General features: G+C 40.5%; 4 protein-coding genes across 5 annotated transcripts in view; 3 read left to right on the plus strand and 1 right to left on the minus strand.

The window, feature by feature from the left end:
* Window positions 1-16,727, plus strand: part of serpin-2 (serine protease inhibitor 2) — a 95,974-nt gene that overhangs the window by 40,129 nt on the left and 39,118 nt on the right. The window lies entirely within an intron of this gene.
* Window positions 993-1,835, plus strand: LOC119629547 (uncharacterized). Its single transcript, XM_038015667.1, has one exon. It carries the CDS (start codon window positions 993-995, stop codon window positions 1,833-1,835), a length of 843 nt encoding a protein of 280 aa, XP_037871595.1.
* Window positions 7,632-16,115, plus strand: serpin-29 (serine protease inhibitor 29). Of its 2 annotated transcripts, NM_001146248.1 has the most exon segments (9): window positions 7,632-7,688; window positions 9,159-9,320; window positions 9,964-10,176; window positions 10,614-10,853; window positions 13,534-13,737; window positions 14,395-14,412; window positions 14,415-14,530; window positions 14,533-14,540; window positions 14,543-14,631. In NM_001146248.1, coding segments are annotated over 9 exon segments (1,077 nt in total). In that variant the 5' UTR covers window positions 7,632-7,661.
* nAChRa9 (nicotinic acetylcholine receptor subunit alpha 9) lies at window positions 10,845-12,292 on the minus strand. The gene is given in 1 exon segment (NM_001109929.2): window positions 10,845-12,292. A coding segment is annotated over 1 exon segment (1,257 nt). The 5' UTR covers window positions 12,286-12,292; the 3' UTR covers window positions 10,845-11,028.

Consider the following 16,727-nt stretch of genomic DNA (forward strand, 5'->3'; position numbering starts at 1 on the left):
CTGCCCCGCATGGGAGGGGTGGCGCCGTGTCCTCGTCGCAAAAATAGGAAACGACTTGTCGTTGCCGAGTGTTGTGGCATCGATGCTCGGTGACGACGAGTCGTGGAAGGCGATGCTCGACTTCTGCGAGTGCACCATCTCGCAGAAGGAGGCGGCGGGGCGCGTGAGAGACGCACAGGCCCGCCGCCGTCGAGCGGGGGCCAGCGAGGAGGCGGATCTCGCCCAAGCCCTGGCCCTCTAAGTGTTTCGGGTCTCCCTCACATGTCGGCCTGGGGACCGACGAAGGGGGCCTAAGAAGACGACGTGCAAGCTGCTCTGCACGCGTTTTATGCATGAGCATCCGGGTGATGGAAGGCCGGCTATCCTCAACCCACGCTGGTTCTGACCCAGCGGGGTATTCCGTAGGATAGACCATTCTAACCGGCGCCATCTAGGCGGGCTTCGGATAGCCTGCCGACCGAGAGGGCTGGTGGTCGTGGCGCCGACGACCGCCAGTCCGGCGTCCCGAGGGGGAGGGTGATGGGAGAGATGTGCTCCGCACTAAACGCTTCACTTTCCCCTGTGGCGTCCTCCACACAGTGGCAGACATGCAAAAAAATCGTACGGTGTAATGTGCATAAACAAAACGTAAAAAGCTCGACTCGTACGACGGCCGGTCACGTCACCTCCCGCCCGCCAGTCCGCACCACGCTTTCGCTTGCGACGCATGTGACACTGCTATAATATTATAAAAAATCGTTCTACCGCCAGAAAATATATTTTATCATTTTGAACTTATAATTAATTATCCACATCTTCTTTCTGCTTTCCTGTGCTTGTGCTTCTTACCAAAATACAAACTATTAACTGTTGGTGGAGTGTTTAATTTGGGATATATTCTGGAACACGCCGGGACAACCCCGTATCTCCCGCTACACGGACCACCACACTGGTGACCCCGACAACAAGAAGATAAGTAGCATAAAACAGTAAGAAGACGATTTACATTAGTCATGGCCAATCAAGATGGCGGATCGAAGTCAAACAATGGATCATCGAAGACTTTTACACCATCCGACACGACCGACATTTATCGTATCGGAGTGCGACCACCACCATTTTGGGCCGAAGAACCAGCCGTTTGGTTCTCACAGCTAGAAGGCAATTTTGTGCTGTCCGGTATTAAGGATGACGATACAAAATTTTATTATGTCACTTCAACACTGGAACATAGATATGCCGCAGAAGTGAAAGATATCATCGTTTCACCTCCAAAGACCGGGAAATACGAACGATTGAAAAGCGAACTGATCAAGCGTCTATCTACATCGCGAGAAAAGGAAGTAAAACAGCTACTCATGCATGAGGAACTTGGGGACCGACGACCGTCGCAATTTCTCCGACATTTGCAGCAACTCGCAGGACCAACGGTTCCAGAAGAATTTATAAAAACCATCTGGACCAGCCGCTTGCCCACTACACTTCAACCGATCATTGTATCTCAGAAACGACTGGACTTACTGGCTTTAGCAGACCTAGCCGACAGTGTGCACGAAATAATACCATGCTCGCCTCAAATAGCCACAACATCAGCACTAAAGGCTACAGAACCGTCGCTCGCGTCGATGGCTAAGCAGATCGACGAACTTTCAAGGCAAGTGAAGGCACTTACGACTCATAAACACCGCTCCAGATCTAGGACTAGAAGAGACAGTCCAGATAGAAAAACGAAACGGTCACAGTCTAGCTATAAAAAGTTTCCGACATGTTGGTACCACTATAAATTTGGCAATCAAGCGAAATGGTGCACAAAACCTTGTGATTTTCGGCCGGAAAACTACCAAGGCAGTCGGTAATGGCGACGTCCGATAGCCAACATGTACCTGGTCGCCTATTTGTTTCTGATCGGAAAACGAAGATGCAGTTTTTAGTTGATACTGGCAGCGATCTCTGCGTCTTCCCCCGCACCGCTCTACGCGAACGGCGATCACCCACCAGCTACAAACTCTACGCAGCAAACGGAACTGCCATAGCCACCTACGGTTTCGCTCACCTAGAGTTGAACTTGGGCCTCCGTCGTGCCTACCAATGGCGTTTCATCGTGGCAGACGTCACAAAAGCCATCATTGGAGTCGACTTTCTATCATTCTACGGCCTCATCGTCGATTGCCGTAATCATCGCCTAATCGACAGCACTACGACATTGACGACACCAGCAGCTGCAGTTTTATCGTCGAACACTATTTCTTCTGTGAAGACATTGATCGGCGAAACAGCTTACCATCAATTACTGCGTCAATTTCCTGAGATAACGCGCCCTGCTGGGACCGACCGTGTCATCCATCACGGCACAGTCCACCATATACGGACTACGCCGGGACCTCCAATTTCATGCGCTCCACGCCGCTTAGCTCCGGATAAACTGCTTATCGCCAAAGAACAATTCGCAGCTATGCTGAAAAATGGAACTGCTAGACCATCAGAGAGTCCATGGTCATCACCTCTCCACTTAGCACCGAAGAAAAGCAGCGGATGGCGTCCATGCGGTGATTACAGGATGTTGAATGCGAGAACGATTCCTGATCGCTACCCCATACGCAACATTCACGATTTCACCCACAATATTTCTGGATGCCAGGTATTCTCTACCATAGACCTGGTAAAAGCTTACAATCAGATTCCAGTAAACAGCGAGGATATAGCAAAAACCGCAATAACAACCCCGTTTGGTCTATACGAGTTTCCGTATATGACTTTCGGACTCAGAAACGCAGGCCAAACGTTCCAACGCTTTGTGGACGAGATGACAAGAGGTTTGGACTTCACTTACGCTTTCTTGGACGATTTTTTGATATTTTCCCGGGATGAATCTTCCCACAGGAATCACCTACGCCAAATATTTGAAAGGCTGAAACAATATGGCATGGTAATAAATACATCGAAATGCGTATTTGGAGCGTCAGAAGTTACTTTCCTAGGCTACAAGGTTTCATCTGCCGGAATCAAGCCCTTGGAAACAAAAGTAGATGCAATCAGAGCATTCCCAGTACCAAAAACTGCTAAAGAACTACGCCGCTTTCTGGGAATGCTAAATTTCTACCGGAAGTTCATACCTGACGCAGCTAAAATTCAAGCGCCACTTCACATGTTACTAACCGACAAAATAAAAGGTTCTCACCCTGTAAACATCGCTGGTGACGCATTATACGCATTTGAAGAATGTAAAAACAGCCTATGCCGCGCTACACTGCTGGCACACCCTGACGCAGATGCGAAAATGGCAATCGTCACAGATGCTTCAGATACCGCAATTGGTGCTGCTCTTCAGCAATGTAAGAATAATACTTGGGAACCTCTAGCGTTTTTTTCACGGAAACTCAGTCCATCACAAGTAAAATACTCTCCTTACGACAGGGAGCTACTTGCGATCTATGAGGGAATCCAACATTTCAGACACATGCTAGAAGCTCGACATTTTACCGTATACACGGATCACAAGCCCATATGCTACGCATTCGCTACCAGGAAAGATAAGTGCTCACCTCGACAGTTCCGCCACCTCGACTATATTTCGCAGTTTACGACGGATATACGTCACATATCTGGGAAAGAAAATGTCGTGGCAGATACTTTATCGAGAATTGAAGAAGTAGCACAACCCATCGACCTGATACAGTTAGCGAAATCACAAGATAGCGATCCAGAGCTAAAACGTTTACTAAAAGAGGGATCAATGTCACTGACCTTTCGTAAGCTAACTATACCTGGGACAAAAACACAGCTCGTCTGCGATGACAGCCAACAACTTCCACGGCCATTCGTCACAGCACCGTTTCGACGTCAAGTATTCAATAACTTGCATTCACTGAGCCACCCTGGCGCTGCAGCAACTGCAAAGTTAGTAGCCCAGCGCTACGTATGGCCCAGTATGAGAAAAGATTGCCGTGAATGGACGAGGTCATGTCATTCCTGTCAACATTCCAAGATTACCCGACATGTAACCGTAACTCCTGGAACATTTCAATTACCACGGGCCAGATTTACCACTATACATATAGACCTAATAGGTCCAATGCCAATATCGAACGGCTATAAGTATTGCCTAACCATCGTTGATCGATTTACAAGATGGCCAGAAGCCATACCGATCATGGACATAACGGCCGAAACCGTAGCTAAAGCCCTGATATCTGAATGGATAGCACGCTTTGGTTGCCCTACCGCCGTTATCACTGACAGAGGACGGCAATTCGAATCGGTCCTATTTAACAATTTGGCTAAAATGGTCGGGTTCGAGCACAAACGAACGACGGCTTATCATCCTGCATGCAACGGCATGGTTGAAAGATTTCACAGGCAGTTGAAGGCTGCTATAGTATGTCACTCAACATTAAATTGGACAGAATCACTACCACTTGTCTTACTCGGAATCCGAAACACCTATAAAGAAGACATTCAAGCGTGTCCGGCTGAGTTAGTATACGGACAAACGCTTCGATTACCAGGGGAATTGTTTCGTTCATCCAAAAACAAAACGGAAGATCTTACCGATTTTATGACTAGACTCCGATCGATAGTAAAGGATATACAACCGCAACCCGCATCTAGGCACTGCAAGAAAACAACATTTGTTTTTAAGGATCTCGCTACAACAACCCATGTTTATCTAAGAGAAGACGCCTTGAAGGGGGCCCTCCAACCAGCTTACACCGGACCTCACGAAATACTGGAAAGAAATGATAAGGTATTCAAGCTGTTAATAAAAGAGAAACCAGTTTCCGTAACAATAGAAAGAATAAAACCTGCATATATACTCACAGATAACACAGATCTTGGAAGAAACACGTCATTTCCACCTTGTTCACGGATGAAAAAGAATCACGACGAAAAGGCTGCTGAAAAGGAGATACCTGAAAAGGAGACACCTGACAATGAAGGACCTGTTAAGAAAACACGTTCCGGAAGAACAGTACGATTACCCATGTATTATCGCCCGTAGGACGGTCTCTGGAGGGGAGTGGTGTGGCGTCCTCCACACAGTGGCAGACATGCAAAAAAATCGTACGGTGTAATGTGCATAAACAAAACGTAAAAAGCTCGACTCGTACGACGGCCGGTCACGTCACCTCCCGCCCGCCAGTCCGCACCACGCTTTCGCTTGCGACGCATGTGACACTGCTATAATATTATAAACAATCGTTCTACCGCCAGAAAATATATTTTATCATTTTGAACTTATAATTAATTATCCACATCTTCTTTCTGCTTTCCTGTGCTTGTGCTTCTTACCAAAATACAAACTATTAACTGTTGGTGGAGTGTTTAATTTGGGATATATTCTGGAACACGCCGGGACAACCCCGTATCTCCCGCTACACGGACCACCACACTGGTGACCCCGACAACAAGAAGATAAGTAGCATAAAACAGTAAGAAGACGATTTACATTAGTCATGGCCAATCAAGATGGCGGATCGAAGTCAAACAATGGATCATCGAAGACTTTTACACCATCCGACACGACCGACATTTATCGTATCGGAGTGCGACCACCACCATTTTGGGCCGAAGAACCAGCCGTTTGGTTCTCACAGCTAGAATGATGAGCATGAGTTTTGTCTCATGCGAGGTTTGGACGTTGGTTGTTGAGAGACAGGAGGTTTTAGTCGGTTCGACTCCGACATGCCCCGCCCTCCATCCCCAGTGAAGGGCGGAAGTCCGGCGATTTCCTTCTGACAAAAAAAAAAAAAAAAAAAACCTATAGGTGAAAAGAAAGCCCTCTTTTAAAATTAAAATTCACAAACGGATTTTTCAAACACCAAAATGATTGTAAATTATAATAGTATTTAATATATTTTGTCTGGAACGAAACTTTCGGAATTTCATTTTATTTTTGGATTTGATGGATATAAAAACGTATCATAATATAAGAAGTATTATCGCAGAATTGGGCTTTGTGGAGATAACGACGAAGGGAAGATCTTCCATCGAGCGGGTGATATTGCTCGGTAGACCGACAGTTCGAATGTTGTTGTTCGGAACTTGTAATATGTGCAAGCTTATCTTGAAAATATCGTAAGCCAGATTCAGGCATCTGTCAAATATCTTGTGTTCAGTGATAGCTAGCGCCACAGACTTAGGTAGTTACGAAAACTGTTAGTTAGGCTGTGGCCGTTTGGTTTACACAATTTGCAATTACATATTATTATCCTACTATACTTAGTCTGGCCATAAATACTGTTACAATTAAAAATAAAAAAAAATCTATTGCAAATAACATTTATTACTTTTACAGTGTGTTAGTTTAATACATAAATATAAAACAATTTAAAGTATAAAACGCTTATTCGAAGTGGTCTCCATTGGCTGCAATAAAGTCCTTTAAACGTTGAGGCCAGTTATCAATAGAAGCACGCACTCTTTCCATGGGAAAATTTTTCACTGCCAATCGTACGGATTGTTTTAGGGACTCCTAATTATCATGGCGTTTAGAGCAAGCCGTACTCTCTAAAACTGACCATAAACCATAATCCAGCGGATTAAGATCGGGACTAGACGACGGCCAGTCTTCAGCTCTGATGAAGTCCGAAACGTTCGTTTCCAACCAAGAATGCGTAGACCGAGCTTTATGACCTGGCGCCGAGTCTTGCTGGAAGGACCATTCTTGATTATTGAACATGGTGTTGTTAAGGGGTTTCACTACCTTCTCAAGAATGGTATCTTGATACACTTGTGCCGATGTTTTGATACCTTTTTCACAAAAGTATGGCTCAGTCACTCCTTCATAGCTAATACCCCACCAAACCATCACTGAAGTCGGATAGTGCCCACGTTGCACTCTGTCGACTAATTGGGAAGCTTCCTTAGAGCTTTGAGCATAAATACGGTCATTTTGTTTGTTAAAATGTTGCTCGTAAAAATAGATTGCCGCTGATGGCGGTGTCTAAGACACAAGCCACCAGTGGTTAGGAGCCCATAGACATCCACAACGTAAATGCGCCACCCACCTTGAGATACAAGTTCTAAGGTCTCAAGTATAGTTACAACGGCTGCCCCACCCTTCAAACCGAAACGCATTACTGCTTCACGGCAGAAATAGGCAGGGTGGTGGTACCCACCCGCGCGGACTCACAAGAGGTCCTACCACCAGTAATTACGCAAATTATAATTTTGCGGATTTTATTTTTATTACACGATGTTATTCCTTCACCGTGGAAGTCAATCGTGAACATTTGTTGAGTACGTATTTCATTAGAAAAATTGGTACCCGCCTGCGGGATTCGAACACCGGTGCATCGCTTCAACACGAATTATCTTATACGACGTCTTATCCGTTAGGCCACGACGACTACAAACTATATTATGTACCAAAATAATAATTCATTTCGGAAACATCAGAGGTTGCATTTTTTTAAAAGTCATAAGTTCAAATTAAGTATGTGATAAAGATAATTTTCACTGCAGGAAACTAAATAAGTAATTTAAATGTAATAATACCTACATTCGGTATGGCTGATTATCAAATCGCTTTTATTTGTTTTTAAATAGGTCTCAACTGTTATAGCAAGCATGACGGATCGAAGAGTATTAATTATTACACACTACGAATGCACGCATGCAGTTTGAATGTTAAAATATATCAAAGCGTTGTGATGTGCAGTATTATTTTTATTGTGCTAATCATGTTTCTTATCACACTTATAATTAGTGTCACATTCGTCTACGTTGCCGAAATTAAAGGTTTGAGTAATGATTGGCCCTATTCTCGCGCAAAAGGAACTGCAATTTATTATGTGCCAATAATGCTACCAAAGACCAAGGGGCATACCCCTTGCTATATGTGTAATAAAAGTCCATTTATATACGACAATTACATTTCGCCTCGAATCAATAACAAAATTGGAACCGGAGTGATTTTTCGTTCAAACATTGAAGATGCCCGAATAAAAAATACGGACGAACGTCGACCGTTGTTCGATTTGTTAAATTTCAATCCACAAATTGATATTGTAGTTCAAAATAATTCATATTCGCCATTAGTTACACATAAAAACACAAATACAGTTTCCCCAATAGCGAAGGCAACGATTGCAGTATCCAAAATGTCATCCAATTTAATTCCAGTCGATTTTTGGAGGTCTCTTGACTTATTCGAACGAAAATTCTATGCGGTTAGTATTTACTGATCAGTTAGTATCTACTGTCATATTCATTACGTTCGATTTATACTATTATAAGGATATTTAAAGATAATCGCATTAATTTTAGTCAACTTAAATGCAACGTAGTGTTGATATCCACTCTCTTACTAATCACAAAATACATTACACATGAACACAGCATCTAATAGGTAATCATTTCTAATATTTTTTTAGATTAGCTTACCTTGTACTTACTAAATTGGTTCCTTAACTTTATTTCTATTCTTTATCGTAATTCATAATTTTTTTAAAATACTCAATATAAATAATAAAATCCTTAGGTATTGAATCCAAGTCTATATCACAGATTAATAAATAGTTATGTCTATATGTAAATAGATAATATTTAATCGAATGATGTCTAACCAATTTTTAAATAATAAATTAATCAGACTACTATTAGTGAGGTAACGCTGATATAGGCTCTCCAGGCTATGAGCATAGGTAAGAAAAAAGGTACCGGCAATATAGAAAGCCTAGAGGCAGCGGAGAGAAGCTCAAAGCGGTGGTCTGACCAGGTTACTCAGCAGCTAGAAACGCCGGTCAACGAAGTCCACCAGGCACAATATAGGCATAGGTGAAGAGAAATAGTGAACAGATTACAGAAGAGTCACGATTCTCAACTATGGACGACTGAGCAGAAGACTATTGTTAATGGATTGAAATAAATATGTTTACGATATCTGATAAAAGACTAGCTTCAAGTTGAAATATCATGTTATGTTAAACGAAATAGGGAAATGTGATTTTATTATTAATACGCAGGTAAAGAAGGGAAGACAAGGACACAGCCATTCCCATACCTATTGCAAAATACTTTTTTCAAACCACGTCCCAATAAAACTTTTTATCACAAGGAATTTATGCACTCAACTTTAACTTTTTGCACTTGCATCTCTGGAAAACAACAGAGATGAAATAAATTATCTTTGTCTTAAAAAAACCGTGACATTATTTTATCATTAACTCACTTTACAGGCGACGTTCGCTAAAATGAAGACTGCGGAAAACCGGAAAGAGAATGGAATAAGTTTCGTTCAATCTGCATTATTTCTACAAATTCTTTTAGTAGCTCTCTCCACAGATTCGAAAAATCGAAAAGAAATTGAAGACTGTTTAAAACTCAAAATACCTGAAGAGGTAAGTAAGAAGTTTAGGATTGTTTTGTTAACTTTTCATTGTGAAAGGTGTTGTCTGTGTATTTTTTGTTTCGTAATTTATGTTTTCGCATGTAGCCGATGACTTTATCTTATTAATTTGAATTTAAACAGGCTGAGAAAATGATATGGCCGATGATGCGCGAATAGTTCTTCATAAACTGGTGTTAGCGATAGTCATAAAGGAACGTGGTTAGATATCAGTAGTATAATAATAATAAATACTAAATAATAATAAATACCAAAACTAGAAATACCGTGCGCGTTACGATAAACGCATCAGTATTTCATACTGAATGAATGTACCTACGTCTCAAGAATAATGTGGTCCGAACACTATGATTATTTTTTATCATTTTCTAAGTTAAAATTTTATTTTATTTAAATTATACCTTGCTTATTGGTTGCTGGCTCATTGTATATGCACAATTATATTCTCTATCTCTTCTATTACCAGAAATTATCAATTTAAAAATGAACTACCGAAAAGTAAGATTACATACATAAGGTAATCAGATAATACTCATCATCATCATCATCATTATCCTGCCCTTCTCCCAGTCACCTGGGGTGGGCGCAACATGTAATCAGATAATACTAACACAAAATAAAATTATTTTTCATAGGAAAAAAATGATATAATCAAACGCACATTATCATTATTCCCACGTTCTGATAATGCTTTAAAGTTTCACTGGTCTTATCGTCTGGCTCTCCGTCCTGGATTCGTGCTCAATGATGAATTTCGTACTGGTGCAGCAGCAGCACTGCATTTACATGAGCATAGATTTAATGGCACAGAAACACCAGAGGATATTGCAAATATCCTAAATAATATGGTAAGCCAAATACGAATAATCTGTGTTGACTCAATTATCTGTCATCTTAGTGTCTGGCTGTCTGGCCACAATTTGGGAAAATACGTTTGATGGCTATTTATAGCAAACGTGCTATGGCCTGATCATAAGTAGTTAATATCCATGCCTAACTCTAGGATCTCATAAACATCATAATGCAAATGTAATCAATCACATTGAATGGAGATCTCAATTGTACTGCATAATAGCTGCTCCCTTCACCCGTGGAATCAGCTTTGCGGCCGAAATAGACAACCCAAGTGTTCTCAGTACAACTCATCCGTACCCATCCGTACTCAAAGAACGCTGCAGTCCATCCCCCGGTGAAACTATTAGTCTCTTCTCGAGGATACCCACGGGAAGAGATGGAGACAACGTAGGCTAACATTGCATATTGAAATATTATCTTTAATCAACAGGTGGAAATTGACTCGGGAGGGGCCATACACAACACATTTACTAAAGACGATATCACAGAAGAAAGTAATGCGATATTTTTAACAACTGTTTACATTCGCGGTCGATGGCGTTCCGCCCCTACCGTTCTTAACGGTACTTTGCCGTTTATGGATGTTGAAAACACCCCCCAACGAAACGTTCGGTGCATCAGGATAAATGATAATATGCGTTATGCTGATCTAAGCGAATGGGACGCAGAGGTTGGTTCACCGGCTTTATTAGTCACAGCTAAAATCAAACAAACAAATATGTTTATGATAAGATATATAATTATGATGTATAAAGATGATTTAAGATACTTTTTTTATGAAGCTTAATAACGATGTAATGTTAAATGAAGATAATACAATTAAAAAAAAATACCTCGTAACATAATTAATCATAGGGGATATATACACAAATCAATATAAAATAAATTAGAAAAGCAATACAAAATAGAACGCTATTTAAAATGTTAGCAAACTGGATCCAATCGGAGCCAGAGGATCTCGAACGTTCTTCAGTAACATCTTCAGTGAGCACTTTTTCTTCGGCGCTGTTGCTTGGATCAAATTCCGTAAAAACAACATATTTTCCGGGACTATTCGACACTAAACGGTTCATCGAAATTATCCAAGTAGGTGGAGGCAATTTCCTTTCTCTTAAATACATAAGCACCAATGTCTCTATAATTCCAACAAGCGTTACGATCATTGAGTCACGAAGGAATAACAATATTATCGGGGTATCTGAACTGTGCTTTGGAATATCATAGCCTATTTCGGTTAAAAATATGAAATGTCCAAAAAGACTAAAACATACCAGAAAGAGCCTCGTTGAGTCTTTAACATCAAGTAAGAATGAAGTTAAGGTGAGTATGACTATGACTATGGAGGGAACAACGACGATCGCAGCCGGTCCTGCGGCAGCTCTCTTCAACACAAATCTGTACTTTAACATTGGATACGTACTATTAGGACAACAGGTGTAAGTTTCAGACAAACGCTCGTTAACCACCTTCAGAAGCTTCCAGCCTGGGCCGTCGTGAAAATCAGTCAGCACCACCGGGTCATTTTTGTAGAATGTGAAGTTCACTTGCTCTCCTGTGTGCATCCAAGATCCAAAATAAAGAGTACAGTTCTGGGTGTCGTAAGGCCAGCGACGCAGCGACGTACTACAAATTCCTGTATGTCCCAAATGAGGGACGCATGTCACTGTACCATCACTGGATAGTAGACAAGTGGTATAAAATTGGTCTGATTGAAACATAGCTGTATTAGCATCGGCGTTAAACAATGACATGCTCGGAGTCCAAATAAGATGACTTTCAATTTGGATCTCTTTTATGTTACCGTAATCTGACGGAGTCCACGTAAGGAATTCATCTTTCCATCTCAAAGCCACCCAGCTGTGAAGAGTGAACGTTTCTTCTAACGAATCAAAGCTAAGGTATTTCATAGCAAACCTAACTTTTACGGTTACACTAGTTTTGTGATCTTTCACTGGTCGAAAATCTACATTGTAAGCACATAATAAATCCTGGTGCAATCTTGCTTCATCGTGGAATGGTTGTTCACGTTCAGTCGGACACTCGTTGCAATTTACATTAAATATTATTGTCAAAATTATCAAAAACCCTACGTACAGTTTCATGTTTGCGACCACAATAATGTCGGCTCTTAACCAGATTTAACTCCAAACAATAGAAATCGGATATGCACAGCCGCCCCCCAACGATAATAGGTTCATGTTGATATTTTATGAACGTATTGTGTAATAACAGAAATCTGTATAATTCATATAATTAAAAAATCCATGTTGTGCAAGTAGGCTCCAGTATAAAGTTTCCCCTTTATCTTCTAATGACATCAAATTGAATATTTGTGGCATCATTTGTTTGGTTTCTGTGCGTTTGTATTTCGTGCAGTATTGAATTGAGAGGAAGATTTTGTACAGTTGTTTTTGGCACTATTCCAAAAATAGTTTTTATCGTGGTATATCATTAACATTTCAAAATTACGGGTGCAATACAGTTTTTAATGCTAAATTGTAATAATCCTATCATCTAAATAACCAGTTAGCGAGACAACATCGAACACAATATGCCGCGCAGTAAACAAAAACAAATGTTTTTAACGCAATAAATGTTACAACCATGGAAAAACTGTGCAAAATAAATAATTCGCAAATGGTAAATAAAAGTAACAAGTAGATTGATAGATTACTTGGTCAACAGTGTAAACTTTTCTTATTAAGTGCGAATTACGTTTGCCCGAAATGTAGCTACATCGAGAAGTGTAGCTACATACATATGTACACATAACAGTCATTTTTTATCATAGGCTTACACCAGGGATCTAAATTACATTCCCATGTAAGATATTATTCATTTTCTTGGGAGCTAATGAACTACAGGTCTGTCAGTCGTATCTATTTCGGGCTAGAGGGCTTTATAGGCTCTAAATTTCGACTCGGGGGATCGATTGGCTTGCTTAAGAATAATGAGTGAAATAAATTAAACGATAATATCCTAATTGTGAATATTCATAAATTTTCACACACATGTATGTATTGATTAACTCTTCGAAATTTCATGATGATGTAAAGTATTCTTTATTGTAAATCAACATAGGTACTACTAAGTTTCAAAACCTCTCCCACAAAAGTCCTAGTGCTGAAATAATGTATTTCACCGTCATCAGTTTAGTTATTGTTATGAATTGTTTTGTTCTATGAACTTGTTATTATTTTTATGAATTTAATTTTATTGATTTTTCAACTCGATTTGTGGCTCAAGATAAGCTCTGTCTGCCTGGTAGAATTTTCTGGTTACTTATATTATCATTTCGTGTTGCGCTTAAAACACGATTTAATTGCGCTTAAAACACCTTATTGTTTCAGGCTATTGAAATATTCTATGCTACTCAAGGTCTCAGTTTATTTATTATCGTACCACGAGGAAGGTCCCTGCGCCTTCTTGCCGATCGTGTAGCAATGACCAGCATTCATTTGATTTCGGAACGGATGCAAACAATGCGTATTGCAGCAACATTACCTTTGTACACGCTTCGCATGACTTTACTCTTACCAGACAAGTTGCGGGCGGTAAGTTCTTTATTTTTATATTAATTAGTATAGTTGAAAATATTAATACAGTATAGAACTCACCTTACGATTTGAGGTGTATGTCACAAACTTATATTGTATAGTACCTAATTATGAAAATTATCATTGTCGCCAGTTTGCTTTTAATTATACGATGTTTATATTTCATTGTAAAAGTAATTCGTAAACATGAATCAGATACGTATTTTATTAGAAATTTTCGAAACCTGCGTGTAGGGTTCGAACGCCGGAATAATAAAAGCAATTAGGTAAACCATTTACTGGTGGTAGGACCTCTTGTGAGTCCGCACGGGTAGGTACCACCGCCCCGTCTCTTTCTGCCGTGAAGCAGTAATGCGTTTTGGTTTGAAGGGTGAGGCAGCCGTTGTAACTATACTGAGACCTTAGAACTTATATCTCAAGGTGTCTGGCGCATTTACGTTGTAGATGTCTATGGGCTCCAGTAACCACTTAACACCAGGTAGGCTGTGAGCTTGTCCACCCATCTAGCAATTAAAAAAAAACCATGTTTTTTGATCATATTGTTTGATCAGTACCTTTTTTTTTAATATACCATTTCACACCCTGGGATTTTTCGTCTATGGCTCTGGACATTTGTAAATACGCTAAAAAAAGAAACTTGCTATGTTTTCTAGTTGGGGATGCCTCGACTCGCGCAAGTAAATACTGCTGAAAGTGATTTAACGTTGTCCCACGGTGTACAGCGACTTATGTTCTGGGCGGAAGCTGGTCGCAACGCCTACAAAGACGATGGTAATACGTATTCAATGTTTTCGTAAAAATAATGATTCGCCATTTTACTATTATAATTCTGTCTCGACTGACAATCAGACGTTTGAGTATCGAATATGTTTACGAAGATGCTTTAATTAGGGTTCGGGAAAAAAGGCGGAACCGGAAAAAAACCCTAAGAGATTGTCGGTCTTTAGAAGGTACCATAGGCCATGGACACTGTATGGAGAACGCAGTTGCTCTCCTTGAAAGAGGTTGATGTATTATTTATACTATCATAGCCCTGAAGTTGGAGTCCATGATTTTAAAGGTATAGCGAGTTTCCCGTGCGGAACCCTAACCCTGTTATGAGTTCTTAAGTACTTATATACTTAGTCTGGCCATAAATACTGTTACAATTAAAAATAAACAAAATATTACATTTGAATTTGGAATCTGTCATTTTTATATGATTGCTCATTGAGTTTTCTCATTTTGGCGCCAATACAATGTACAATATGCGATATTAAAATGGAGTGGGGTGATAAAGAGAACCGAATCGCTGTGATTGCATTACACAAAGTAGGTATGGGACCAAATGCAATTTTTAAAACTCTCAATACGCTTGGTATTAGTAAAATGTTTGTGTATCGAGCTATTGATAGGTGCAATGAGACCTATAGTTTGTGATAGAAAAAGATCTGGCCCTCCACGTAGTGTTCGTACGATAAAGGTGGTCAAAGCAGTAAGGGAAAGAATTCGAAGAAATCCTGTCCGAAAGCAAAAGATTTTATCTCGGGAGATGAAGATAGCACCTAGAACCAGGTCGCGTATTTTAAAAGATGACTTAGGACTTGCAGCCTATAAGAGACGTACTGGTCATTTCTTAACTGATAATTTAAAAGAGAATAGGGTGGTAAAATCGAAACAACTAATGAAGCGGTACGCAAAGGGAGGTCATAGAAAAATTTTGTTTACGGATAAGAAATTTGTTACAATTGAGCTACATTTTAACAAACAAAATGACCGTATTTATGCTTAAAGCTCTAAGGAAGCTTCCCAATTAATCGACAGAGTGCAACGTGGGCACTATCCGACTTCAGTGATGGTTTGGTCGGGTATTAGCTGTGAAGGAGTGACTGGGCCATACTTTTGTGAAAAAGGTATCAAAACATCGGCCCAAGTGTATCAAGATACCATTCTTGAGAAGGTAATGAAGCCCCTTAACAACACCATGTTCAATAATCAAGAATGGTCCTTCCAGCAAGACTCGGCGCCAGGTCATAAAGCTCGGTCTACGCAGTCTTGGTTGGAAACGAACGTTTCGGACTTCATCAGAGCTGAAGACTGGCCGTCGTCTAGTCCCGATTTTAATCCGCTAGATTATGATTTATGGTGTGTTAGAGAGTACGGCTTGCTCTAAACGCCATGATAATTTGGAGTCCCTAAAACAATCCGTACGATTGGCAGTGAACAATTTTCCCATGGAAAGAGTGCGTGCTTCTATTGATAACTGGCCTCTACGTTTAAAGGACTGTATTGCAGCCAATGGAGACCACTTCGAATAAGCTTTTTACACTTTAAATTGTTTTATATTTATGTATTAAACTAACACACTGTAAAAGTAATAAATGTTATTTACAATAGATTTTTTTTTTGTATTCCTTGGTTTTTATTTTTTTTTTATTTCTTTCGATAGGCAGACGAGCTTACGGCTCATCTGATGGGAAATGATAACCGTCGCCCATAGACATCCAAACTACATCAGTGACTCAGATGCGCTGCCTATCCTAATCAGATGCGCTGCCTATCCTAACATTACACATAACAGTATTTATGGCCAGACTAAGTATTACTAATTAGTTAATAATAATGAAAGTAGCTAAAAGCATTCCAAATGTATATGCAGTTTATCACCAATATTCGATCTGCTGTAAGCTGGTTTGTCTATGGCATTGACGTTCTCAATGGAGCAGCTCATTGTCTTCCCAGGAGGCCTGATCAAAGTTCAATCTGCTGATGATAACGCTTGGTAGAAAAGTACACAAATGTACGAGATTTACATAAAATAAAGAAAGGTCACGTGATCTAATAGTAGAATGCACTTTGGCTAGGCGCACTGAATCTCTTCTTTCCGCTGAGATACTGAATTACTATTATACAGATTTAGTAACACACAGCGGGTCCCCTTGCGGGGGCTCGGAGCGGGCCTCAGGGAAACCACTCTGCCCGGGCTGAATCTCCCCGCCTATTGAGGC

The sequence above is a fragment of the Bombyx mori genome, chromosome 15 (genome assembly GCF_030269925.1).
Source record: "Bombyx mori chromosome 15, ASM3026992v2".
In the NCBI taxonomy this organism is placed as follows: Eukaryota; Metazoa; Arthropoda; class Insecta; order Lepidoptera; family Bombycidae; genus Bombyx; species Bombyx mori.